Raw genomic sequence first — 27,984 nt, forward strand, 5'->3', positions numbered from 1 at the left:
ACTTAACTGCTATTTATGAAATAAGATTGCCTCAGTGAGGGTTGGTGTAGTGGGGGTCTGTAGCTTTTACGAGGAAGATAGTTAATTAGCCAGTCATGATAAGAGTGCAATTGACATGACTAGTGGGCGCGCCAGAGAATGCACGGCCGCCTTTCTTCGGGTCAACTGTTTGCTAATTTGTATTATGAAAATGTACCTCTGATGTGATGTGTAAGTATAATAGGGGAATTTTGTAAAACTTAAGGTATTAATGTTATGGAACCGGGGAGTTGATGTACCTCTATCCTTATTAGGAAACACGCTCCTGATGAAGTGGGCACGAAATCTGATGTTTGTAGCCGGCCCCAGATTGAGCGTGAGGAAGGGCTTGTTCCTTACCTGCACATCCATTCTCATCTGAATGAAGAGGATGATATACTGAAGGAGTGCTATCTGAGAAATTGGAGAAATTTACTGTCTGAGAAATTGGAGAAATACGATTATAAGAACTGTTGTGTCTTCATGATCTTCGGTTGTACCTGACGTACTCTGTCAATGTAGTACCTATTGTAATTGTAGAGTTCAATGTATCGTATAATAAGTGTTGTTGATATAGTTGTATGTGAATGAACTGTAAGTATTTAAAGTATTTATTGAATGGTCATAGTAGCACTTGCACTTGCACTTTAAAGAATTTTTCACTTGATTAAGTAATTGGTGTGAACCGTAAGTTTTGTTAGTTACCCGTGGGGTTTTCCCTCCTTGTGTATTTCGCGGGGTGTGTGTGCTGGCAGCGGTGGGCGTGCGGGGCGGGGGTGCTAGGAGGCTGCAGCTCCATGGCATGCGGTCCCGCCCCCCCCCCCGTGCCTCCTCTGGCGCCCCCTGCGGCATCCCGCACCCTGAGGCCACCGCCTACCTGGCCTCAATGAGCATGCCAGCCCTGCTCTTGCGTCCAAAGCAGATACTCTGCCATTTGTGCTGCTTTCACGCATGTTGGTTCATGTGCTTTCAATGCACTTTAGTGCATTTCACACTGGAAAATCTACTTGCAAACAATTTCTAAAGGCTGTTGTATGCACAGAAATGGAAAAATACGGAAAATGACAGAATTAGTGGAGATGGCGAAACTTACAGCTTTGATCAGAGACAAAACATTGTCTATCTTTTTGGCTAACTGGAAACCCTTTATTGACTTTCTGCACGAAATGAGGAATAGAGAGTTGACGATTTGTGGTTTTGATCATTAAGAGGATAATAGGGGAATATAAAACAAGCAGAAGGAAGGCCGTAGTGGAAAAGAAAATGTTGGAGAGACTGTAATTTTGCTTTAAAAAAAGATAAGTGTTGTAGAGAAGAATGGAAATGAAATATGTATTATTGTTCTTTTTCCTTTCTAAGTTCCAAGTTCTGTTACTGTCTACTTATTCTTTATTCTTGTTTTCTGCTTTTTCTATGGGCTTTTATTTCTATTAATAAAAAGTATATATAAAAAAGAAAAGAAAATGCATTAAAAGTAAATAATCCAATGTGTAAGAAAGGTGCCTCAGAGACTGCCTGTCCCCTAAATATCTAATACATACACATGAAGCTGCCATATTCTGAGTCAGTCCCTCTGGTCTATCTTGGTCAGTACTGTCTTCTCTGACTAGTAGAGTAGTAGCGTGGGTCTCTGTGGTCTCAGATCTTTCACATCACCTACTCTCTGATCCTTCAATTGGAGATGCCGAGGACTGAAACTGGGACCTTCTACATGCAAACCAGAGACTCTTCCAATCCACAGCCCCTCCCTTGGGCAGAGAAATCCCATTCCAGATTAGAGCAGCCCAGGCACCTGCCAAGCCGAGAGTAGTGTTTTAAAGTCAGTGGCAGAGGCTTCCCCCATCTTACATATCTCCTTTTCTTTTAGCTGTGCTAAGCAGATGCTCTGCCACTGAGCCACATCCTCACCCCTAGATAGATACCCCTATAGTAGAACTAGAACTAGATAGACCTTAATTCAACTGATTTATAGCCCACCTTCCTTCCATCAACTCAAGGACTCCCACAAGGTGGTTACGTGATTGGGTTGCAAATCAGCACTCTGCTGGTTCGAATCCCACTACTGCCATGAGCTCAGCAGGTGGCCTTGGGAAAGCCACTCCTCTCAGCCCCAGCTCCCCAGCTGTACTGTGGGGATAATAATACACTTTGAGAATTGTTGTAGCACAGTGGTTAAGTGGCTGGGCTGTGAATCAGCACTCTGCTGCTTGGAATCCCGGTACTGCCATGAGCTCAGCAGGGGGCCTTGGGTAAGCCATTCCTCTTGGCCCCAGCTCCCCAGCTGTATTGCAGGGATAATAATACACTTTGAGAATTGTTGTAGCACAGTGGTTAAGTGGTTGGGTTGTGAATCAGCACTCTGCTGGTTGGAATCCCACTACTGCCATGAGCTCAGCAGGGGGCCTTGGGTAAGCCATTCCTCTTGGCCCCTGCTCTCCAGCTGAATTGTAGAGATAATAATAATAGTGACTTTGTTCACTGCTCAGAGTGGGCACTAGTCATCTTGAAGAGGGGTATACTTTCTTTCCCCTTCAGGCTCCTTTGATCCAATGATCCTGAGCAGTGGATAGGGGGGGGGTCTTTATTCCTTTAAGGAAAACACGGTGGAGAGATTCTTGGCCACAGCCAGTGTAGTTCTTGGTTTCTCTCCACCCGCAGATAGGGAACTATATTATTTTTTAATACAGTAGAAGGTAATTTAGTTAAAATAGGGGCAATCCATAATTTGCAATAAAAGTTATAATGAGGGCTTTCCGATATCATTCAGGGTTTCAGCCTTCTTCCAATCACATCGGCAGAGTCTGTCTGAATAAGGCAAATTATGGTATCTCCCCTGTAAGACTGCTGAAGGGGCAGCATTTAAGTGGATGAGCGTGAAGAGTGGCATACATACGAACTTATTATTATTACGATCGAGTGTTTCAGCCAAACGCTGATCAGATGGAGACATGTTTAACTTCAACAATGTTGTCTGCTACCCATATCTTGCTGCTCTGAGGCCCTCTGCCTGATTCTGCACTCTCTTTCATTCTTTCCAGGTCCCCCTTCCGCTCCCATGAACCTTCTGTCCAGTGTGAATGGTACTTCAGTCACTCTGGAGTGGGCTCCACCCCTGGATAAAGGAGGTCGCAGTGATATAATATATAATGTGATCTGTCACCGTTGCGTGTGGGACTCGGGCCAATGCGAGCCCTGCGGTGCTGGGATCCGCTTCGCTCCCCAGCAGACAAATTTGGCGCAGGGCTCCCTCGCTGTTGCCAATCTCTTGGCCCATACGAACTACTCTTTCTGGGTTGAGGCCGTCAACGGGGTCTCTGACCTGAGTCCGGAGCCGCCGAGATTCACCACTGTCAACATCACCACAAACCAGGCAGGTAGGAGATGGCCCGTGTCAGTCAGACTTAAAGCTTCTGTTCGCTTTTCTGCCCAGGAGCTGGTACAACAGAACTGACCCATGAGAGGTTCCTTTCCAGTGCTTCAATGGGCAAGACTGACTCAGTAGCCCAGACTTGTATATATAGATGATTGTTGTTACTTACTTTGGTGGTGGTGGATCAGGCCCTCAAGTCATAGTTGACTTCTGGGGAAACCTGGTGGGGTTTTCATGGCAAGAGACTAAGAGCAGAACCACAAGTGACAAAAGGCACAGATTGGACACTTGTCAGCTTCCCTCAAGTTTTGATGGGAAATGTAGGCAGCTTGGCGGAATGTTGGACAAGTGACAGTTGAAAAGTCCATTGGACAGCAGTCGGAGAGCCAAGCTGCAAGACTAGGATGCCTACATTTCCCATCAAAACTTGAGGGAAGCAGACAAGTGTCCAATCTGTGCCTTTTGTCACTTGTGGTTCTGCTCTAACAGAGGTGGTTTGCCATTGCCTGCCTCTGCAACCCTGGTCTTTGTTGGAGGTCTCCCATCCAATTACTAACCAAAGCCGACCCTGCTTAGCTTCTGAGATCTGACGAGATCAGGCTCACCTGGTTATCCAAGTCAGGGTTGTTTCTTACTCTACATGCTTAATTTTTTTTTATTTAGAAGATTTATTGCCCTACTTTACTATAAGTAATGCAAATATGAGAGTTTCTCTAAAATGTAAATTGATCCTTGGAAATGCTTCATATTTCCCCTTTGATTCAGATAAATTAATTTGGGGTCATTGTAAATCTGCGCTGTTTTAAAATAGCTCTCATAGATCTTCATGCACACTTTATATTGCTGTGCCTAGAGAACAATTTGGGGGTATGCTGTACGTGTCCGTATAGAGATGGATTCCAATTTCTTGTCCCTGCTTTTTCAAGCCCCCAATCCTTGTATTCGTTTCGATTCTTCCTTGTGAAAATCATGCCTACAATTCTTCAGTTGTGCATTATTTTTGTGCCCTCCGAATGATATTTTTTCCTGTACAACATGTACATTTCCCTGTATTATTTGTCAATAAGTTAGCTTTGTATGGGTTTGATCCAACGAGCTTTTTTGCAGGCAATCAGGAGAGGAAGTACTCCCCTTTGAACACCCTATGCTGGTGATTGTGGGACCTGCCTGAACAAATGTCATGTAGAACTGGAGTTTTATTAAGGGGGGGGGATTAGGTACAATTGAGTGAAAAAGCAGGATGCAACACTCTATGTATATTATATGAATTAATAACATATTCTTTATATATAGCCCAGGAGAGCCTGATCTCATCAGATCTCAGAAGCTAAGCATGATTGGTTAGTAATTGGATGGGAGACCTCCACCGAAGATGAGGGTTGCAGTGGCAGGCAATGGCAAACCACCTCTGTTAATCAGTTGCCCTGAGAACCCCACCAGGGGTTGCCATAAGTCAGCTATGGCTTGAGGGCAGGGGTTTATTTTCCATACATATGTCAATGCATTGCACCAACAAAATCAGCAACAAAAGAAGCAGAGAAACAAAGCCCCTGATATGACATATCAGTGAACGTATTAAGAAACAAAATCCGGAACTTCCCTACGGAGCTGTAAAATATTGATATCTCAGAACGGGTATGTGTGTGTGTGTGTGTGTTACAGCCTGCTGTTTTTGTAGGCTGCTAAACCTCCAATTCAAAGAGAGTGATACTTCAGGTATCGAAAAGGAGATGCCAGTAGAAGTTATAAATGCACACAGATAATTGCTGGTTTTGAGTTTCTATTAATGCTCCATTTGAGCGTTCTTTCTCTGACTCTGCTGACAGCTGTAGTTGAGGGTGGAAGTACACCTTTATGTGTCGTTTCACAATCATTGTTAAAGACTTTTCTTCCCTTATACAATTTAAATTGCAGCCATTGTGGCTGCAATTTCCAGAGGAAGACCATTGTGTGTGTGGAAGAGAGTTTTTCTAACCTTTCACCCTACGGAGTCCTCTCCCCGCCCCCATTTACCACCCCAACATGTTTTTACTCTGCTAAGCAAAAAGTGTCAAAAAACGAAACAGAGGGGAAGGGTTAAAATGCTATATCTATCATTTATACCAAGACTGATTGTTGAATTTCTCGTTCCTATTATTTTGACCAGAAAAATCCCCGATTCAATTTCACTCCTGCCTTGTGAAAATCAAGCCTGTGATTCTTTCTTCTCACATGGTTTGTTGTTTCCTCTCCATTTTCTCTGTAAGACTCATATTTCAGTGCTATTTGCACAGTGATATGTCTCCATTAGGGATTATGCCTATATGATATGGATAAGTGATGCATATTGTGTGTATAAGTACCGTTATTAGATGCATCGGTAAATGGTAGGCCGTGCATACAAATCCAACCGTGAAAAGTGGAGAACCAAACTTGTTAATAAAAATAGAAGCATATATCAAAAGGAAGCGAGATATGGCACATTCATTCATCCCCAATTAATGCACAGTTTCCTGGGTCTGTTCTTGTCATCTGATGGCGTTGCTGCCCTGTTGGATCAGACCTTGGTCCATCAGGCCCAGCATTATGTCTTTCACAGACACCAACTGGATAATGGTAATCCTCTGTTACTATTAATAACTGTTCCAAATTATTGAGTGTAAAGCACCATCAAGTCGCAGCTGACATATGACCTCTCTGTAGGGTTTTCAAGGCAAGAGATGAATAGAGGTGGTTTGCAATTGCCCGCCTCTCCGCAGTGACCCTAGACTTCCTTGGTGGTCTCCCATCTGAGCACTCACCAGAGCTGACCCCACGTAGCTTCCAAGATCAGGCTATTCAGGGCCATCCAGAACTGTTAGCCACCTTAATACTGAGAACCTGAGATTCAGAACAAAATTACTTCAGTAACTGTATGTTTCTCCCAATAAGGCAAATCGTGGCTCTCCAAGGTGATTTCAGATCAGAGAAATGGCACAGGGGGAGGGCATAAACCCCCTTCTGCTCGTATTGCAATGCCAGTTAGAATGGGACCTCCACATAGAATATAGGGTTAGAAGGTACCTCCAGGGTCATCTAGTCCAACCTCCTGAACATTGCAGGAAATTCACAGCTACCTCCCTCCCCACACCCCCAGTGACCTCTGTTCCATGCCCAGAAGATGGCAAAACACCATCAGGATCCGTAGCCAAACTAGCTTGGGGGAAATTGCTCCCTAAACCCAAAGTGGCAATCAATCAGCATTACCCCAGGCAGGTAAGAAGGGGCCACGAGAACGAAGCACTGATGTAGCCCTTCCTGCCCTCCCTCTCATGATCTGCCCATGTTCACAAAATCAGCATTGCTGTCAGATGGCCATCTAGCCTCTGCTTGAAAGCTTCCAAAGAAGGAGAGCCCATCACCTCCTGAGGAAGCCTGTTCCACTGGGGGACTGCTCTAACTGTCAGGAAGTTCTTCCGAATGTTTAACTGAAAATGCTTTTGATTTAATTTCAACTCACTGGTTTTGGTCCAACCTTCTGGGGCAACGGAAAATAACTCCATGCCATCCTCTATATGACAGCCCTTCAAGTTCATGGCTGATCATTTAATTTTTTAAAAACTCACTGTGAGTTCCATGCAGGGAACTGCCAGTGTCTTGTCTGGGATGGTCTTGAGTAGACATGGGCACGATCCAAAAAATAATCCTGATTTAGCTGATCGTGATTCCGCAGCGGCGCCAAACCCAGGTACCCGAACCTCACCGATCAAGTCCCATTTCCAATACAGAATCGGGAATCGGGAAGGCCGACGCGGGAGGACGCCCCGCGGTTTCCAGCACTAAAGGAATGGTGGGTGAGGAGGATGGTGGCCACCAGGCCCGTGGAGGTGGCGGTGAGCCGCCTCCCCTCAGGGGGCGGGGCGGGTCTGTCCATCTCTCTCTCTCTTGCACTTTCTCTCTCCAAAAGCGGCAAGCAAGAGCTTGCCTCTGTCCCACTCCACCCGCGAGCAGAAAGTGAAACTTTGTTGCGCAGCACATGGCTATTTATAAAGCCTGGGTCTGCTACGCAGGAGGGCTGTGTTTGGCCGTAAGAGCTGCCTCTCAGGCTTTGCAGGGATGAGATTCGAGTGCCCATGGCTACAGAAGAACACCCCCTTCCCCCGCCCTCCCCTCTCTTCTCCCAAATGGACGAGACGGGTGCGTGCTTTTCTGGCTGCTCCGTGGTTGGAAGGAAGCCCTGCTGATCAAGGAAAGCTGGGCTTCCATTCACGTTTCCAGGGTGACAGAAGGAGGGCAAACAGCTCCGGCATTCCCCAGGCTCCGTTTCCACGGGGCTCCGTTCCCTCGGGAACAGATGGCTGGCGCCAGACTGTCTGCAGACTGCAATCCCGAACGGAAACCGATTGATCCGATTGAGACCCGATAGAGCGCCCCACCCGAACGCTGAACCGGGAGCCGTGGACGGAACCGATCAGCCTGGTCCCGATGGCGCAAATGCCAAAATCGGGGCAATTTTCAGACCGTAATTCCGATCGTGCCGATGTCTAGTCTTGAGTGCCCACATCAGATGTTGGTGAGGAGTGAGATGGGGTTGGGCCCTCTCTCTTCATGCCAAACTAGGCGACTGGGGGATATTCAATCCACAGTTCCATTATTGACCAAGTATCTCAGTCCTTCTATTTCTGTCTGAGAACATTGCTATAGCAATCCAGGCACAGTGACAGGTGTGGGTTTTTTTAAAATAAGTCATCTTGCTTCTTCATTTTATACCTTCATTTCCAAGTGCCTCGGGCACATCTTGACTCAGCTTGAAACCTGAAATGTAGATAGGCCACGGAGAGTTGACAGATTCTCCAGCTGGAAGCCACTTGCAGCTCAATCGCTTTGGTACAAAGGAGGCCCTAGAGATGACTGGGAAAGGACCATTACCGGCTGACCCAGTCCTGCACTTCCACAGTTCTTGTAATGAAGCTGCAAGCAGGGATCGAGGTGAACTGAAGGGGACAGTGTTGGAATCTCTCCCACAGAACAGTCTACAGCTCACAAGAAACAGTTAGTAACAACAGAAATCCACAGCCATGATCACAGCGGCATTATCATTTCTCACTCTTTCCTCTAGTATGCTGAGATGCCTGTAGCCAAGCTCCACATCTCCTTTCCCCTTCAGCAACCCTGGATGTCAGGGGAGGCCTGCCCACTTTCTAGCTCTCAACAATTGCCTAGTGTGCCAGAGCAATGGGGGGTACCAGGAGAGGCCCCAGCCACCACTTTGTCAAGGGTCTGAATGCCCAGCCTGCCTTCCCTGCCCCTACCACATGAAAGAGGGAGGGAGGAAGCGCAGGAAGTCTAAAGTGTGCCATTGTTTCCAGGGTGACCACAGAAGTGACATCACACCACTCTAGGATGCAGCAGAAACTCTATGGTAAAACCCGAATCTCAGAATGATGGCAAGCCGTCATCATAAAGGCACTTCCCCATGTCCCAACTCCCAGGTACCAACCACCAGCTGGCAACCATAGAAATTTTCCAGCTCATTCTGCTGCATGTCTGAACTGAACTGGATACTCCCAACTGATTCCAGGTTCGGGGGGGGGGGGGTCCATGGGCAAAGTATCTACAGGGGATACCCTCTCTCAGAGGGTATCCCCTCACTACTGCTAAATCATTTGCCCCATTTCTCTGGGTTTCATTTTGATTGTTTCCCAGAGGGAAAGGTGGTAGCCATTCCTTTTCCTTGCTCCTGACATTGCTTACTCTTGTAAAACTTTGGCTATTGCTTCTGGGTTGCCAAACTCTCCCAACAGGAAGTGATCTCATAAGGGTTCAGGAAAGGCTATAGGATGTCTGTGGCTTGCTGCACTATTTTTAAAGAACGGCACAACAGCGAAGAGGGTCAGGAGGGATATCTCCACCAGCTCCTCAGTGGCATCCGCCAAGATGAGGCCTGGAGAGTGGGATGCCAAGCACTTAGAGCCAGCTCCGATTATCAAGCTCCGGACTGTGCTGTATATCATCTGATGGACAAGGAAAATGTCCTGGTATGGATTTGCCTTCTGGTTGGCTGCCAGAATGAGAGCCAAGCTACAAGTGATGAATGACACTTGCCTGGCAAGTGAACAGACTCACGTATATTCCTCCCCGTTCACTTGCCATTCACTTGCTCTCCACTTGATCAAGTGGAGTGCAAGTAGAGCGCAAGTGAACAGGGAGGAATACTCGTGAGGCTGTTCACTTGCCAGGCAAGTGTCATTCGACACTTGTAGCTTGGCTCTGAGAAAGGTCTTTGGAGATATGCCATTTATGTTTTTCTAATGGAATGGCTCTTTAGCGGGTCTGCAGGCATTCACTAGCTTGGTCCAATTATTTCAGGCTTCTGCCTCGCATTGCCAACGTGTGCCCAGCCAGAGATGAGGTGTCCTGTCCCCGTCATTCTGCTTTCCCTTAATTTATTCTCTGTTGCATGTTTTCTTAGCTCCCTCCCAAGTGCTGGCAATTCACCAAGAGAACGTGGGGCAGAACAGCGTCACCCTTTTCTGGCAGGAGCCAGACCAGCCAAACGGCATCATTTTGGAATATGAAATCAAATACTATGAAAAGGTAATTGTTTGCTGGCTGGGTGGGGAGGGAGTGGCATCTAAGGGGTGGAATGGCTCTTCTCTGAGGCTATTGTACGCTGGTTTTGTGTTTTAATAGCCGGCTGTTTTTCTGAAAGTCTTTTCCCCACTTTTTTGTTCTCTCTTTTACTGTTTTCCTTTTTGATATGCTGCTTTGACTGCTTTTATTGGTTTAATTGTGAGTGCTTTTATACATGTTGGTTGTTCAGGGGGCTTTTAATGTCTTTCAAGTATATTATAAGTGGTTTTGTCTTATTTATGAACCACCTTTGATGTCCTTATGGGGAAGAAAGGTGGTGACATCAACGAAACTCACCTAATCTTGATGGTAAGTCTCCCGATCCAAATTGGTTACCAGATTTAGCATTCCAAATTATCCAATCTTGTACATAAAGCTGGAAAGCTAGTTGGTCTTTAAGGTGTTACATGACTTGAATTGTACTCTTTTGTTTTTATTGTTTCAGTTGACCCTCCTCAAGCAGGTTCTGGAGAGGCAGCATACAAATTCCTTTAATTAAAATCTATATATAAAGACCTAACTGACTCAACAATGGCAAACCCAAACCCCTGGACCTGAAAACATGAAATTTGGGGAGGACATTCCTTTTACCCACTAAGAAGGGATTTTAAGAAATTTGCCCCCTAAGGGGGTAAAAAGGGGTAAAATGTGTTTTCCTAAAGGGAAGCCACATGCTTCCCTGTGTGGCTGGCAGGCTGCTGCCTGCTTGCATCCCTGATTGGGCCCAGTGATTCCCACTGCCCGCTTAGCCACTCTTCCCTGATTGGGCCAGCCTTTCAAGGTCATTTGCATATGCGGGCTGATTGGGGCTTACAACATTCCACACCTCATCCCCTCAACATGCTTCGTTTTATTCAAACACCTTTGAGAAGCTTGGATACTATACTATTATACCACAAAACCAACTAAAGTATTATAACTGGATTTAAAGTAGTTAAATACGGTAGCAAAGCACAGGCATCAAGCTAGTAAATAAATAAAAATTAAACCAGAAGTTAGGCAGAAATGACTGTAGTAATAATAACAATAACAGTAATGATAATAGTAACAACAACAACATTTGATTTATATACTGCCCTTTAGGACAACTTAATGCCCACTCAGAGCAGTTTACAAAGTATGTCATTATTATCCCCACAACAAACACCCTGTGAGGTGGGTGGGGCTGAGAGAGCTCCAGAGAACTGTGACTAGCCCAAGGTCACCCAGCTGGCTTGAAGTGGAGGAGTGAGGAATGAAACCCAGCTCTCCAGATTAGAGTCCCACCCTCTTAATAACAACAACAACATTCGATTTATATACCGCCCTTCAGGGCAACTTAATGCCCACTCAGAGCGGTCTACAAAGTATGTTACTTTTATCCCCACAACAAAACACCCAGTGAGATGGGTGGGGCTGAGAGAGCTCTGAGAGAGCTGTGACTAGCCCAAGGTCACCCAGCTGGCTTCAAGTGGAGGAGTGAGGAATCAAACCCGGCTCTCCAGATTAGAGTCCCGCGCTCTTAACCACTACACCAAACCAGAGAGCGGCCAGCAATAGGACTGAAATAGAATGAGGGAAAACTCATTCCTCCCTTGCATTTATTCCAAACCAGAGTTCTGCGAGTCCAGCCTTCCCACCCCGCTCTTTTTGTTTCTCTTCTCTCTCCCCCAGGACAAAGAGATGCAGAGTTATTCCACACTGAAGTCCAAGGGGAACAGCACCACCGTCGCGGGACTCAAGCCAGCCACCCGCTATGTCTTCCAGGTCCGAGCTCGGACCTCTGCAGGCTGTGGCAAATTCAGCCAAACAATGGAAGTGGAGACCACAAAAGCAAGTAAGGAAACTTGGGAGCCGTGTGGCCAAGAGCCGAGTGGCTGGAAATCCAGCAGCAGTTTTCATGGGCCCACAAATTTAGAAACAAATCAGAGAATTGTGGTTTTTCCCCCTTTGCTATCTAAACATTGTTCAAGGTGCCAAGCTGTTTTAAGTCAGCATGGAGTAGTGGTTAGAGGGTTGGAGGATCTAGGAGACCCAGGTTCGAATCCCTAGAAGCTTGCCAGCTGAGCTTGGTCAAGCCAGTGACCCTCTCCCAGCCTGCTCCTACCTTGCAGGGTTGTTGTTGTGGAGGTAGACTGGAGGGAGAACGATGCTGCAAGACACTTTGGGTCCCCACTGGAGAGAAAAGGTGGTATGAATATTTAAATACATACATGCATGCCTGCTTAAAACTCCCCCTTCAAGCCAGAGTCCAAATGTTGACCAGAGCTTCCCTTCCAAAAATCTTTGGACACAGGAATTTACAATTTTTGACAATCTTTCTCTCCTAGTAGCTCCCCATTACGACACTACAACAGTTGTCTGGATCTGCCTGACCCTCATCTCTGGCCTCGTTTCCCTGATTTTGTTTCTCATCTGCAAGAAGAGGTAAGAGAGAGAAGGTCCCACCTTGAAAGGGCATCTTTGGGATAAAACGGGGCAGCAGATCCACCACTGTTGCACACGGGGTGGCTCGTGTATGGCACGTCTCAGGCCGGGGACTGGGAGGGGGAGAGAAAAAGGTACTCCTGCTACATGCACAGGGATAACTAGACAGCTATAGAAGCAGAAGAAGCCCCAGAGAATGCTGCACTTTAGCTTCGACAGGTAAAAGTTCAGCTTGAGCAACACCTGCAACCACAGGGGTGGCTCCAGGTTGGGAGCAGGGGCGGTGCGCCTATTGAGGCCAGGTAGGCGGTGGCCGCAGACGCGGGGTGCCGGAGGGAGTGCTGGAAGAGGCGCGGGGGGCGAGAGCGCGCCCCCCCCCCAAAGCAGAAGCCTCCTATTCCTCCCACCCCGCGCCGCCGCCGCCACCAGCACAAGCCCCCGGCCGGGCGCAGACATCTGCTGCGGTGGAGGCAACCGAGCGGGAGAGCTCGGAGGCCGCCCGCCGCAGCGATTGGGCCACCGCCGGCGCGTGCGCTCCCGTGATGATGTCATGCATGACGTCATCACGCAGGCAGGTGCGCGCGTGCTTGTGCACGCGGGGCGGGGGGGCGCTTGGCCGGCCAGCCGCGAGCGCGGCAAACCCTAGCGCCGCCCCTGGTTGGGAGGGCATGTTGACATCAGATAGGGTCCCCCACCATCCCTGCTGGTGAGGCCACCACCCCTAACCACCACCTGGCACTACTGTCCCCTCTCTCCTGCCTCTGGATACCCCTGCAGAGCATCCAGAGAAACCAATGCTCCTTCCTTCCTTGTTTCACAAGAACGAGATTGCTTGGGTGGTGGTAGAGAGGGCCGTCAAGCCCTAGCTGATTTATGGTGACCCCTGGTGGGGTTTTCATGGCAGGAGACTAACAGAGGTAGTTTCCCATTGCCTGGCTCTGCAACCTTGGACATCATTGGAGGTCTCCCATCCAATTACTAACCAAGGCCGGCCCTGCTTAGCTTCTGAGATCTGACGAGATCAGGCTCACCTGGGCTATCCAGGTCAGGGTGCTCTGTTGGGTAGTTGGGTCCGTGCCTAATAAAAATCCTTTGTCTCTCAGTCCTCTACCTCCCCATCCCACCCCAAAATGTCTCCCCATTAGATCACAGCTTGTTTGAAGTAGAGAGGACAGCACTTAGTGGGCTTCTGATCATGATTATTAAGGTTCTTTTTATGCACACCCAGTTTGGTGTAGTGGTTAAGAGCAGCAGGACTCTAATCTGGAGAGCCAGGTTTGATTCCCCACTCCTCCGCTTAAAGCTGTCTGGGTGACCGGGTCAGTCACAGCTCTCTCAGAGCTCTCTCAGCCCCACCCACCTCACAGAGTGATTGTTGTGGGGATAATAACAACACACTTTGTAAATTGCTGAGTGAGTGTTAAGTTGTCCTGAAAGGCGGTATATAGATTGAATGTTATTATTATTATTATTATTATTATTATTATTCTACTATCATGTCGCCCTCTCTCCACTTTGTTTGCATCTCCCTCTGTGAGCAGGCACTGTGGCTACAGCAAGGCTTTCCAAGACTCTGATGAGGAGAAAATGCACTATCAAAATGGACAAGGTGAGTGCAGGGAGGCCCTATTCCCTTTATTCATGCCCAGCAACCAACTTGCCACAGGGATGGCACGGTATCAATGACATGCATTGTTTGGCAGCTGCCAGGATCCAAGGCGTCAGAAGGGCCCAATGCTGAATGTCCCCCCCCCACCTGTGACCCACTGCTGTAGAGTGGCAGCCAGGTTGCGGTCATTGTCACCTGCCCCCCATTTTGGCAGCAGCAATGGCACAGTGTTGTGGCCCCCAAGTTCACTGGGCCTTCATTTCACTCCTTCTTCTAGGACAGAGGGAAGGCAGAAGTGTGCATGTGAGTGCACAAAAACCAGAACAAGTAGCATGCCCAGGGAACTTCAAAACTTGCCATCAGCTCTGCTTGCCACTACCACTCCAGGAGTTAGACTCAGTAACGTTTAAGCTATGAAACAAGCTATGCTTCTCTTGCCATTGCAGAATGCATGGGTTGTCTTTCCGAACTTCTCCATATCCAGTTCCCCCTGGATTTTGGAATTCGGGACCCTCTGGCTAGATTTCAAAATGGAACTATTATATTAGGAGCTTACCCCTTTTGTGTATTTTCATTTCCAAATGGTGTACGGTATAGTCTTCTGAAGATCCCAGTTATTTGGTGTCTCCCACAATACACATTACCAATGCACATACACACATTGATAAAACACAGCAAAAAAGTAACCTCAATGTGATTACTTACATGTTTGCATCAAGATATGTTGATGTGATGTTTCATGAATGCACAGCAATATATGGGTTCATCAGTACAACACTCAAAAAGAATTGTATGTTTAGTCATCTCAAGATTGCTTTTTTGCAGTGTTTGTTTAACAACAAACTGAAAACTAAGGCTTTTCTGCAGTTTTGCAGAATAGATTTTAGAAATTCCCTTAGTTAAACTGGAATGAAACATGAGTAGAATGCACAGTGGAGCAAACTTACAGAGCAATAAAGGAACAGAACCAGGGGGAAATCTACATGTCCCAATCAGAATGCCGCTGTGTTTGTGTGCAATTCGCATTCCTATTGGTACCCATACCTAGCTCAAACTTACTTGAGTTAAGGAGAAGATTCCTGGGTCCAAAGGACAAGTCAAGTTCAAATACCTTTCAGTTTGGAAATTAACCACTTACTGCTAAACATCCCCTCTGTAGGTTACGGGACCGATCCGACATGTTTTGAAATCTGTTTGCCTTGCTGCCTTGAGATCTTGCTTTTTTCCTGACCTGCCCTGAACTTCCCACAGTGAAATTCCCCGAGTCAAAATTCTATGTGGAGCCTCACACCTACGAAGACCCCTGCCAAGCTGTGCATGAGTTCACAAGAGAAATCGAAGCCTCGAGGATTAAAATCGAAAGAGTCATCGGGTCTGGTGTGTGCTCTCTTCCCCGTCCCTCTGTCCTTCTGGGTGTACCAAGTGTGTGTAGGAATGTCCTTGGGCTGCAGTTCTCTGGGAACGTGGAGTCAATAGCTTTAAGTGGCATTAAGTTGTCCTGAAGGGTGGTATATAAATCGAATGTTATTATTATTTATTATTATCTACCACTGAGTCATGGTCTTCGACTTCTCAGCTGACTTCAGTAGTACCAGTGGTTATGAGTACCGGTTTTCAGCCATTCCACATGCAAGCTGACTTATTTGGGGGCAGACAAGGGAAATTTGGCCAGTCTTTGTAATATCACTAATTGTGTAAAGAACATAGTTTGTCTCTTCATGGAGGAGTCTCAGAATGGGTTTACTAATTGGAGCGTGTCATTTAGAGCTCAGAGTGGGGCATTGTGTGTATCAGGTAAACACCACCCAGAAAGAATCTCAACACAATTGTATGCACAATTGCATCAGTAGCCAAAGGTATGATAAAAACCCTATGATACAGTGGCTACGCACCTATTGGAATGGTTAATGCCTGGATGGAAGATGCACTCAGAACCCTATGTATGCTGAGTTCCTTGTGTGTGTGTGTGCATGTGCGCACGTGCGCACACATGCGCCATCATCACAATTGGCTTATGGCAACTCCAGCAACGGTCTGTCAGGGCAAGTGAGAAGCAGAGGTAGTTTGCCAGTGCCTTCCTCTTCACCGTGTTCCATAAATGCAATACATTTTTTTTTAAAAAAAAAAAATTGTCTCGCTTCTTCGGCAGTCTTTCATCAATGTGCATGAACTGAACAGTAATGTAGAAGACGAAAACATGTGCAGGAGCCGAAAGGAGCCGAAAGCTGCAGCAAATTGCACACGGTCCAATTAGAGAAGTAATTTTAGAAATGTTCCCAGCTAAATGGAATTCAGGGGGAGTGGAACGCAGGGTGCAGGAAAGTTATGGAACAATAAATATAGAGAAAGAAGAACATCTGGTCCTGCCTCACAGTCAGTACCCACAGCACCCACTAGAGCTCCCTCTTTGCTCTCATATGCACAAAAACATCCTCCTTCCCATCCTAGAGCGGCAGGACTCTAATCTGGAGAGCCAGAGTCAGGGGGCTCTGGAGGAGGTGGCTGGGTAAAAGACCTTGGAGGGATTCTATCTGAGCATGTTGTGTTTACCTTCTTGCTCTGCAGGAGAGTCTGGAGAAGTTTGCTACGGCCGTCTGAAGCTCCCGGGAAAAAGAGAAATGCCGGTGGCTGTCAAGGCCCTGAAAGCTGGTTACACCGAGAAGCAACGTCGGGATTTCCTGAGTGAAGCCAGCATCATGGCTCAGTTCGACCACCCCAATGTTATCCACCTGGAAGGGGTAGTCACCAAAAGTAGGTTTGAGGTTGGAGCAGACCTGGGATGGGGATAACAATAATCATATTCGATTTATATACCGGCCTTCAGGACAACTTCATGCCACACTCAGAGCGGTTTACAAAATGACTTATTATTATCCTCAGGACAATCACCCTGTGAGGTGGGTGGGGCTGAGAGAGCTCCGAGAGAGCTGTGACTGACCCAAGGTCACCCAGCTGGCTTCAAGCAGAGGAGTGGGGAATCAAACCTGGCTCTCCAGATTAGAGTCCTGCCGCTCTAGAATGGGAAGGAGGATAGTTTTGTGCATATGAGAGCAGAGAGGGAGCTCTGGTGGGTGCTTCTTGTGGCTCTACAAGGCTACCAGTCAGAGTGTGACAATTGAGCAGGCAACCCCCATTCTAGGATGTCCCACATGAGGGATGGAAATTCTTAGAACAAGTGCAAAGCACTTGAAAAGAGAGACAAACTGAACGATGGTAAATCTTAAATGGATAAGGAACTCGGTGGTGATGCTCGAGCATGCTGTGTTTGTTGCAAATGGTAGAGACAGTAGCTGCCGTTGATACAGGCAGAACGTGTTGATCAACGGGCATTTTATTTTTTTCCAATTCTGATTCAAGTTGGGAGGCCATTAAAACGATGATTCCCATCAACTCGGGCCAAGTCAAGCTGGGAATGTTTGGGAGGAGTTGTTTGCAAGAACGATAGACCGAACCCCAAACGGGTTTATGGTAAACATGGAGGTCATAAGTGACAGCTTTAAAAAATGAGTTTCACATTGGACATATCTCCCTCAAAGAGGGATGCTGGAATTTCACGGGACTGTTCTGTAGGCTTTGACATGCACAGGGCCATCAAGAATACTTCCTGATGTACACTTGTCCTCTTCTGGACCCGTCACTCCCAACTTTCACCAATCACAATGCGGATTGGTCCAACATGTGGAATATGGAAACCTAAGCTGAGCTCAGCCATGGGGCAGAGACTGGCAATTGTTGCTGTGGAATTGATGAGAGGGACTTAATTTGGAGTGGCCTAACCTAGTAGGCACAAACTCATTCCTCATTTAGCAGGCACAACCTGGCAGGCCTGTCTGACCAGCACTGTCTTCCTAAGGTTCATGTTACCACCTGCTTCAAGGCTGGGGGACTCAGGCAGTGCTAGGGCAGAGGAGCAAAATCAGCCTGTCTCTCTCTTTCAGATTTCGTTCCAGAGAGAGAGAGAGAAAGAAGGGAGTGTGAGTGAAACAGCTTGTCCCTGGCTGCTGTCCTCATTTCCCTAATTGACATCATTAAGAAAATGAGCCATTCATTCCAGCATGCTTCTCTGCAGCCGGTCATTTGACGGAGATGAAAAGGGGGCTGCTTGTGGGGGGGGGCAGGAAATGCCTTTATTCCGCTTGATCTTGCTGCCACATGTGGGTGTCTGGCTCGCACGTCTGACACCCAGGATCATGGCCGCTGTTTCCAAGGGCCCATTATCATTCACCGGGCCAGCTGACTCTCGCATTGCTTTGTTAAGGACAAAAATAGCTGTGGCCACCCTTGAGATGCAAAGCGGGATGGTAATGGCATGCAAATATCGGGGTAAATGAGAATGACTTTGTGAAGTGACTGGCAGCTGCCACGAGCAACCGGGTCGGAGCTCCCGATTGCAAATCTGAGACGGGGACTTCATTTTGCTCCACCTCGGAACGCAGCTTCCCTTCTGCTGTGGGGCAAGAGGGGGCATTCAGAATGTCCCCAAGTCTACTCCATCTCCGGCTGATCAAGCTGGCCAAGGGATTCCTGCATCAAAGTGACTTCTTTATTAATGTGACCTCTCTCGTCTCTTGCAGGCAAATTGGTCATGATTGTTACGGAGTACATGGAGAATGGCTCGCTGGATTCTTTTCTCCGGGTAGATGCCTGCTTCTTATTCATAGTGCATGGCTTGGGGCTGACTCATGGATGTAGTTCGGGAGGGGGGGGCACAACATTTGCAGGCAGGTGCTGTGTGCCTTCAGCCTTTGATTCCTGATTGGCAGCTGCAGGTTGCAGATTATTTTTTCCCATGCTCCCCATGAAACAAGACATGGGCTCACCTCTCAGCTTGGCTTGGAATTGGGCTCAACAGCTTGGGTTATTCTGAGAGCCTGGATTTTAAGGTTGCCAACCTCCAGGAGGAGCCTGGCCTTGTTCCAGAATTATAACAACAACATTCGATTTATATACCGCCCTTCAGGACAACTTAATGCCCGCGCAGAGCGGTTTACCAAGTGTGTTATTATTATCCCCACAACAGATGCCCTGTGAGGTAGGTGGGGTTGAGAGAGCTCTAAGAGAGCGGTGACTGACCCAAAGTCACCCAGCTGGCTTCAAGCGGAGGAGTGGGGGATCAAACCCAGTTCTCTAGATTAGAGTCCTGCTGCTTTTAACCATTAAACTGGCTCTCCAGATAGGAGAGTTCAGTTCCCACAGGGGGAAATGCCTGCTTTGGAGGGTGAATTTCCTGGCATTATACCCTGCTGAGGTTCCCCACACACACTCTGCCCCCCCCCCAACCAGGGTCCACCCCTTCAAATGATCAGGAATTCCCCAACCTGGAGGTAACCCTATCTAGGGTTGCCAACCTCCAAGTGGTCGCTGGTGATCTCCTGGAATTTACAACTGATCTCCAGGCCACAATGATCAGTTCTCCTGGAGAAAATGCCTGCTTTGGAAGGTGGGGACAATGGCATTATACCCTAATGAGGTCCTCTCCTCCCCAAACTCCCCCCTCTCCAGACTTCATCCCCCAAATCTCCAGGAATTTCCCAACCTGGAGCTGGCAACCCTTGGAACTACATCTTAGAGGATGCCCTAGAAGCCTCAGAAGGGGAGTCAGGAGGACAAAGAGATACTTTCTGGCCATCTCTCTGGTCTGTGGTGGCCATGATGAATTCAAATACGAGGAAAAACCAGTGGAAGGAAAAGACTGCACTCCCCCTTCCCAATTGCATCCTCCCAGTTTTGTCTCTCTGGGTTTCTTCTCAGAGCCTCCAACGGGCAGTTCACTTTGTTACCCTTTAAAAGCATCTTGCAAGTTCATCTGCTCCAATGTTTACCCACCCTTTAATTATTTGTAAAAGGGTTTTCTTTACACTTTGAAAACTGCTCAGGAAAAGGGAGAGGAGCACTGACCTAGGAGCTGGCTGATTGGGACTGTGCAATTGTAGCTTCTGCCAAAAGCCAAAATACATATCCTCTGATCTGGACTAGAGATGGGCACGAACCAAAATATGAACCAAAATTAAGCACGAACCAGGCCGGTTCGTGGTTCATGAACCACAGTTCGTCAGATCCCATTTCTGACGAACCGCCACGAACTTAAGGCTGGTTCATTTGGTTCATTTTTTGGTTCAACACTGCAGACAGCCTGGTGCCAATGAATCAGTTTCCTAGGCAACAGGGGATGGACTTCCTGCAGACCTTCTGCTGGCCCAGAAGTGAACTTCTGCTGGCCCTGAAGTGACCTTCTGCTGGCCCGGAAGTGATTATTTTTCTGACCTGGATGTGACGCTTTCACGAACCAAATGAACTGGTTCGCGAACCAGGGGCAGGTTGGTGAAAGTTTGTGGTTCGTGAAATTTGACGAACCTCAAACCACATGATTCAGTTTTTTTTCCAGTTCGTGCCCTTCTCTAATCTGGACCTGAAGCAGAAGGTTGTGCTTTGAATGGACTTCCCCAGCAGAATAATCATCAAAGTTCTGTAGGATTGCATATATTATCCCAGACTTTCAGAATAAGCTTACCTCTGTGTTGCTGAGGTAGATGCCAAGTGAAATACAACAGATTAATTAAAAAAATACTGTGCTGGTCTCTTTCCAGAAACATGATGGGCAGTTCACAGTCCTCCAGCTGGTTGTCATGCTGAGGGGCATCAGTGCTGGCATGCGCTACCTGTCCGACCTGGGCTACGTGCATCGTGACTTGGCAGCCCGTAACATCCTTGTCAATGGAAATCTGGTCTGCAAAGTGTCTGATTTTGGCCTATCGCGAATCCTGGAGAACAATCCAGATGCTGCTTACACGACCACGGTACGTTCACCTAAATGGCATGGTGGATTGCTGCCTTGCTACCCTGAGGAAACAAGGTGGCAGCTACATTTGGCAACTTTGTATCACATCTTGCCTGTTGTTTTTCTTGTTTTTCTTGTTGTTTTTCTTGTTGTTTTTCTGGTTTTTGTTGTTTTTCTTGTTGTTGTTCTCCTCCTCCAAAGTCATGGGGTAGAGAAAGTCCACCTCCATTCCACCAGCTTTGAAATGACTCAGCCTTTCCTCAGCACCTCTCCAGTTTGAAGAAAACCCCCAACACAGCTGAGACTCGGAAAGGCAGGCCATGCAAGGAGCAGGGTTTCCTCCCCCTGTCGGCCCCTCCAAGGTTCAGCACTGTGAGGGAGATTCTTTGGTTGCTTTTTGTTGGGCTGTTGAAGAATGCTTGGGGAACATCAGCCCCTGCCTTAGCTGATAGGAAAGAAACTGCTTTCTCAATTTATCTGGGGCTTGGAGGTAAACAAGGAGGGGAGAAGTGAAAAGAAGAGGGAGCCCCTGCTGCACCTCCTTAACGCTTCTAGGGTGTAGAAGAAAGCAAGACTGACAGCCACCAGGAAAACTGTTCCTGGGCTTTGCCTGCTGGGATTCTGTGGCAACATATTATGCACATGCAGTCTACGTTTTCCCTGTGATTTGGGTTTCCCTCCCAATGTGGAATGAAGAATGCAATATGTTTTTCTGCATACCGATGGGTTCCCCTAGGCAAGCAGAAACATCTCTTCCATTTCTGCCTTGCACCAATGTGTGTTTTTTTGTTATCGGCACAGGGAGCTAAGCACTTTACTATTAGGTATAGCGATACCACTTTCCAACAGCTCTCTAAGTGGCTGAGATTTTAAAGCAATGAATACAATAAAGCAACAAATACAATAAAAGCAACTAATACAATAAAGCAACTAATACAATAAAAGGAAGGCAGGAACTCTCAACTGGAACTGTGTTCATGCATGACCAAGAAGTACCAAGCTGCTTTCTGTCCTCCCTCTGATGGGCTCCTCAATGCAGTTGGAAACTGGAGGGGGAAAAGCTCTCAGCTGGTGCTGGATCCAGGCATGATGGAGGGTTATCTGGGCTGCTACCCCTCTCTGGGTATCTTGAAGGAGAAATCCTTGAAAATTCATTGTCCTGCACTTTGTGTTTCAGGGCGGGAAGATTCCCATTCGGTGGACGGCACCTGAAGCCATCACATACCGAAAGTTCTCGTCGGCCAGTGATGTGTGGAGCTTCGGTGTCGTCATGTGGGAAGTGCTGGCCTATGGGGAGCGGCCTTACTGGAACATGACCAACAGAGACGTAAGAAAAAACAGCTGTGCCTGCTCAGGGTTTAAGATGAGAGTTTGCTTGGAAGCCGTGGTTGGGAAGCATAACAGGGAAGGGAGAGAGGTGCACATGGGACTATTTTCCAGTCATTAAATAAAGACATGTCCTGACCTGGATAGCCCAGGTGAGCCTGATCTCATCAGATCTTAGAAGCGAAGCAGGGCCAGCCTTGGTTAGTAACTGGACAGGAGACCTCCAACGAAAACCAGGGATGCAGATGCAGGCAATGGCAAACCACCTCTGTTAGTTTCTTACCGTGAAAACTCTGCCAGGGGTCGCCATAAGTCAGCTATGACTTGAGGGCACTCTCCACCACCAAACAGAGAAATATATCTCAGCTATCTATCTAGTACAGAGATCCCCAGTGTCACAGAGTCTGTGAGCACTTCTGAAATTCTGAGCAGGGCATGGGGACCTCCCTAAAATAGCTGCCGGTGCAGGGAGGGGGGAGATGAAAAAATATTGAGAGGATGCAAGCCAAGTGCCCTCTTCCTGATGTCTCCACTTTACTCAGAAAATGCTGGGAGATTTTTAAGGTGGTGCCTGAGGAGGGTGGAGTTTAGGAAGGATATGGCATCATTCCTGAGGGTGGAGTAAGATATGGCATCTAGCAATTTCTCCTAATCTAGTAAAGACCACAGAGACATGTGAAAATTCCTAGAGAGTCACTACGGAGGCCATTTTCCAGCCATTTTTTCCTCTCAGGGGGATTGGGGCTGAGGGCAGGTTTTTACCTGACATGGGTGGACATATGGCAAGTTTACCTACTATGAAGGCAGCTGTTCCCAAATGGTTCTCCATGTAGACCCAAAAGTGTCTCTTTAGTTTTTCAGAAACACCTCCTGCTCCAGTCAGGTGGAGGAAAACCAGGATTTGCTCTTAGCTTTGGGGAACAGGTGGCTAAGGGAAGAAGCAAAAGGGGAACCATGGGACCTATTGATGGGCATCAGGTTGGAGGAGAAGTCGCTGATCTAGTATATTTTAATCCCCAAGAAGCTCAGACTGAATTATCCCTTTCTCCTGTTATCCTGTAGCACACTAGTAGCAAGTCCTTCCTAAAGCTAGAGCAAACATGGCGGCTATATAGGCGTTTGCAACCCAGCAGGTGGTGACATCACAACCTTCTTCGAAGTGGGTTGAAGACCACCGTTGTAAGATGTTCAGGAGCATACATATGTCCACTGTCCGAAGACTTAATACTGAGAATGAGGTTGACTTTGTGATTTGACCTCCCGGGGTGATGCTTGTATTGGCCAACCTCCTTTGTAGGTCATCCAGTCTGTGGAGGAAGGTTATCGGCTGCCTGCCCCCATGGGCTGTCCCACAGCCCTGCATCAACTCATGCTGGATTGTTGGCAAAAGGACCGCAACGAGAGGCCACGCTTCTCCCAAATTGTGAGCGTCCTGGATAAACTCATCCGTATCCCACAGAACCTGAAGTGTACATCTACTGTTAATCGGTATGTGGTCTCCGACAGAGGGGAGAATTGTTCTTGTGGCAAGGAGAGTGGCCCATCTCAGCTGGGCTTGTGTGGCATGTGGCCAGCGAAATAAGGGCCTTCAAAGAGCGGTGCTCCCAAAATTTTGCTCATCCAAATTCGCCCTCCAGGTATCGTGTCACCTGGTCTTATCTCATTAGACATCTTCTGTTATCCTATTTTTCGATTTCTGAATCTCGTGCACACGCGGTCTGCTGATGCTTTCAGTTCCTTCCATTTATTCATGTATTTCTGCCCCCCCCCCTATAATACAGAACCAGAAATGTGCCTTGGTAAAACACTACACAAAAGCAACTGATGTGGCTGTACAAGATTCTTTGGGTGTGGTGTTTTACCAACATGTGCACATCAGTAAAACACTACAAACCCTTAACACAATGTACATAATGTGTTGATGGAATTATGAAGAGAGACAGTGTAATGTAGTGGTTAGAGTGTCAGACTAGAACCTGGGGGAACTCGGTTCAAATCTCTGCTCTGCCATGGAAGCTCACAGAGTGACCTTGAGCCAGTCACACACTCTCCTCCTAATCTACCTCACAGACTTGTTGTGAAGATAAAATGGAGGAAAGTAGAATCATGTATGCTACCTTGGGTCCCCACTGGGGAGAAAGGCAAGGCATAAATGAAGTAATAATAATAACAACAATAACAACAACATTTGATTTATATACTGCCCTTCAGGACAACTTAATGCCCACTCAGAGCGGTTTACAAAGCATGTTATTATTATCCCCACAACATACACCCTGTGAGGTAGGTGGGGCTGAGAGAGCTCTGAGAGAGCTGTGACTAGCCCAAAGTCACCCAGCTGGCTTCAAGCAGAGGAGTGGGGAATCAATTCCGGCTCTCCAGATTATAATCCCGTGCTCTTCTTAACCACTACACCAAACTGGCTCTCAATCAATATTGCAACCTGATATTTCATTTCTAAGCCCCCTTGAGTCATCAGAAAGGCAAGGGACACATATTTTTAAGTAATAAAGATTTGTTAAAAATTTGTAGTGTTTTATCAATGTGCACACACATGTCCAAACGGTAACAAAGAGGGCAGAAATGCAAACGAAGCGAAGGCTGTGATCATCCGTGCCTGACCCACTTCTGGAATTAAAATTCTCTGAATGAAACCAGAATTCAGGAGGAAAGGACGGCAGGGCGGTGCACACCCACGGCACCAATAAAGAACCAGCGTGGAGAAAATAAGTTCATTCCCTACCTGCCAGTCTGCTCATGTCCTTCCCAGCAAGTTCCTTCTATGGCCCATTTCTGTCCTGGCAATGGTCACAGCAGCGATCTTAGAAAAGACAGCAAGTGGATCTCGCTGCAAGGAAGAGACTTGCAGTTAATCTAGACCGCCTGTTTCTTATGACTTAACTCATTCTGTGAGAAGCAAGGGCTGAGATTCCCGGTGGACACGAACAACCCTATCCAAGGTTCTTTACCAGATATGATCTTCTGCCTTCTCTTCTCCTCCTTTGCACATATTTAATTTTTTGCCATATTCGCATATCGATGAAAAAAGAATGGCTTCTCTCCATTGCTTCCAGATTCACCCAAACCATCTCTGAGCGATCGTGCATCGATTTCAGCAGCTGCCATTCCGTCGAAGACTGGCTGGACTCCATTCGGCTGGGGCGGTACCAGGAGAACTTTGCCCTGGCTGGATGCACTTCCCTTGGGATGGTGATGCGAATGAATCTTGAGTAAGTTCCTGAGCCACCATTTGGCCCAATGGGGCCCAAAGGAGCAGCCGCTCCTGCCTTGCTTCCAGCCACAGTTCTTTGCCCTCCCAGTCGGAATGAAGAGGAAGACACAAGTGTTGGGATTAAAGGGCCACTTTATTAAATCGTAACAACATATTTGTCAACACAACAAGGGCCTAGCTAGCGGTACAGATCGGGCCCTGGGATCACTCCAGGACCTCTGCCCCGACCTGTATGGGTGACCCCCTACAGCCCCGGGTGCGAGCCATCCATGGTGTGGCTGGGGCCCAGCCGGCCTGGCTAAGTGGCTCACCCCCTTAAAGCTCCCCCACCTGGCCATACAGCTGCAGGGGAAGACTGGCTTGTCCAGGGCTTCTGACCATGCAGCTGGGCCATAGAGCAGCCAGCCACTCCTGACAGACCCCAATTCCCCACCAATGGGGATATGCCAAGGGTGGTCACCAGTCCGCTCATATTTCCCAACTCCTACCTGCCAAGGGAAAGAAACTCGACCCACCAGAGCCAATTACCACCCCATCACAACAGTGCAAGGTAGGCCAAAAACTCCCCACCCAAGAGCCAATAAGGGAGAGGAGAAAAAATTCCTACCTGGTCCCAATAAATGGCAACCGGCGAATCCTGCACTGAAATATGGAGAGGTGGGTGGGCCAAGCACAAGGTGCACTGGGACGCTGAGGGGCGAAGCAGCAGCAAACAGCTAGCCTGGCTCCGCCCCTCACGCAAATCCCCGAATACAGGGAAAAGCGCCGGTACTGCCTCTTCCTCCTTCTGGAAGGGCAAAATACATCCCCCAGCTGTAGCCGCTGTTGCCGCCGGCCGGGAGTGCCGCATTGTCATCAGCCCTCTAATGTAGCATCTCTGACTTAGTCTGGGTTTAACACCAAAAGAATCATTGGGGTGGGTGGGGAATGTTGTATCTCTGAGCCATGGCCCCACCCCAGCCATTTTCAGGGAGCTCATCCTTTTCCTCAGTGCAACAAGTAGGGCCTGATCCATCCCTCTCTTAGCAAGGAGCAAACTGCAAATAGAATTACCATTTTCAACATAGAGCAGAACCACAAGTGACAAAAGGCACAGATTGGACACTTGTCTGCTTCCCTCAAGTTTTGATGGGAAATGTAGGCATCCTGGTCTCGCAGCTTCGCTCTCTGACTGCTGTCCAATGGACTTTTCAACTGTCATTTGTCCAACATTCCGCCAAGCTGCCTACATTTCCCATCAAAACTTGAGGGAAGCAGACAAGTGTCCAATCTGTGCCTTTTGTCACTTGTGGTTCTGCTCATAGTTTGATTGCTCCCACCAAAATCATCAAAATGGGTGAACTGTACATGATTTCAGGTTGCCCCTGTGTGTGCATTACGTGCCATCAAGTTACTTCTAACCTATGGCGACCCTATGAATGAAAGACCTCCAAAATGTCCTATCATGAACAGACTTGCTCAGATCTTGCAAACTGGAGGACGTGGCTTCTTTTATTGAGTCCAGGTCTCACTCTTTTCCTACTGCCTTCTACTTTTCCTAGCATTATTGACTTTTCCAGAGAGTCTTGTCTTCTCATGATGTGACCAAAAGTACGACAGCCTCAGTTTTGTCATTTTAGCTCATTTCCACTCATCCCTGATCTTTGGGGCTTCTTTGATCTTTTGTGATTCTGCGTTTGTTTCCACAGTGACATACAGAACTTGGGCATTAGCATCGTCGGACACCAGAGGAAAATTCTGACCAGCATCCAGATAATGAGGTCACAGCTGCTCAGCACCATGGGCTCCAGAAGACATCTGTGAGAGCCCCTTCTTCTCAGCTCTAGATGCTGGCTCAACTGCTCCCTCCGTTGGTTCCATTGGCTAACCGTACCAAAAAGAAGTCCTCCAACAGTGGAGACGAAGTGCCCACTCCTTCAGCGATGGTGGAAGCCACATGATTCCAGCTGGATGGACACCTAAGAGGATATGCTGCTTGGGGAAAGTGAGAAGGCATTGCACCAAAGTGCACGAGTCCATCCTTGTGGAGGACTTCCTAGGCACTGCAGTTTTCACAGTGTATAAACCAGCTTGGACACGATTTGCCATTGGGGGAAATTAACTGAGGACCACAGCATGGTTCATCTCTGCCATAAGTGATGAACCTAACACTTCTGGGACAGGGAAGGACAATCAGGGTTCTTAAGGCCCTTCAAGGGCTGGCCGTTTTATTGCAATAAACTCTTATGATCTGACAGGCACCGAAAACTATCCTTCCTTGTGGGGAGGGGAGCATAGCCTCTCCAGAACCCACAAGGACAGAAAAAAGATGACTGCAGATTCATCTTCTGTTCCTTGGAACAGACCAGATTTCCATAGAAGTGGAGAACTTTGCCAGAAGGATGCAAAGCCAACCAGTCATCGCACCTAGAATCTACCAGCAGTCCACACCAAGAAACCTGAATTATGTGCCATGAGCTCAGGGTTTCAGGCTGTAAACTCAGGTTTCCCAGATTCCAGCTTACCTCCACCCTCTTCCTGAGATACTGTGTCTGGGTGGCCAGGGCAGGCAATGGCTACTTCCACCACAGGCCTGGAAAAATTCCATCTGTTCTTCCATTGCTGCTCAAAGCAAGATCTTCACCTCTTCGGTCTGTTCCCCACATCCGAAGCTT

At 47.7% G+C, this 27,984-nt stretch overlaps 1 protein-coding gene across 2 annotated transcripts in view; it reads left to right on the plus strand.

The window, feature by feature from the left end:
• Positions 1–27,133, plus strand: part of EPHA8 (EPH receptor A8) — a 45,689-nt gene extending 18,556 nt beyond the window's left edge. The window contains exons 4-16 of one of the 2 annotated variants that reach the window (XM_055001086.1): positions 3,057–3,392; positions 9,819–9,943; positions 11,633–11,795; positions 12,292–12,385; positions 13,927–14,040; positions 15,238–15,371; positions 16,560–16,745; positions 18,569–18,630; positions 20,582–20,791; positions 21,950–22,099; positions 23,396–23,593; positions 25,195–25,328; positions 27,019–27,133. In XM_055001086.1, the coding sequence (XP_054857061.1) occupies positions 3,057–3,392; positions 9,819–9,943; positions 11,633–11,795; positions 12,292–12,385; positions 13,927–14,040; positions 15,238–15,371; positions 16,560–16,745; positions 18,569–18,630; positions 20,582–20,791; positions 21,950–22,099; positions 23,396–23,593; positions 25,195–25,328; positions 27,019–27,133 (2,021 nt within the window). Of the gene's footprint in view, positions 1–3,056; positions 3,393–9,818; positions 9,944–11,632; positions 11,796–12,291; positions 12,386–13,926; positions 14,041–15,237; positions 15,372–16,559; positions 16,746–18,568; positions 18,631–20,581; positions 20,792–21,949; positions 22,100–23,395; positions 23,594–25,172; positions 25,329–27,018 lie in introns of both variants that reach the window. The other variant, XM_055001085.1, reaches the window with a different exon arrangement.
• Positions 27,134–27,984: the final 851 nt, after the last annotated feature.

Source organism: Eublepharis macularius, chromosome 17, assembly GCF_028583425.1.
Source record: "Eublepharis macularius isolate TG4126 chromosome 17, MPM_Emac_v1.0, whole genome shotgun sequence".
Lineage (NCBI taxonomy): Eukaryota > Metazoa > Chordata > Lepidosauria > Squamata > Eublepharidae > Eublepharis > Eublepharis macularius.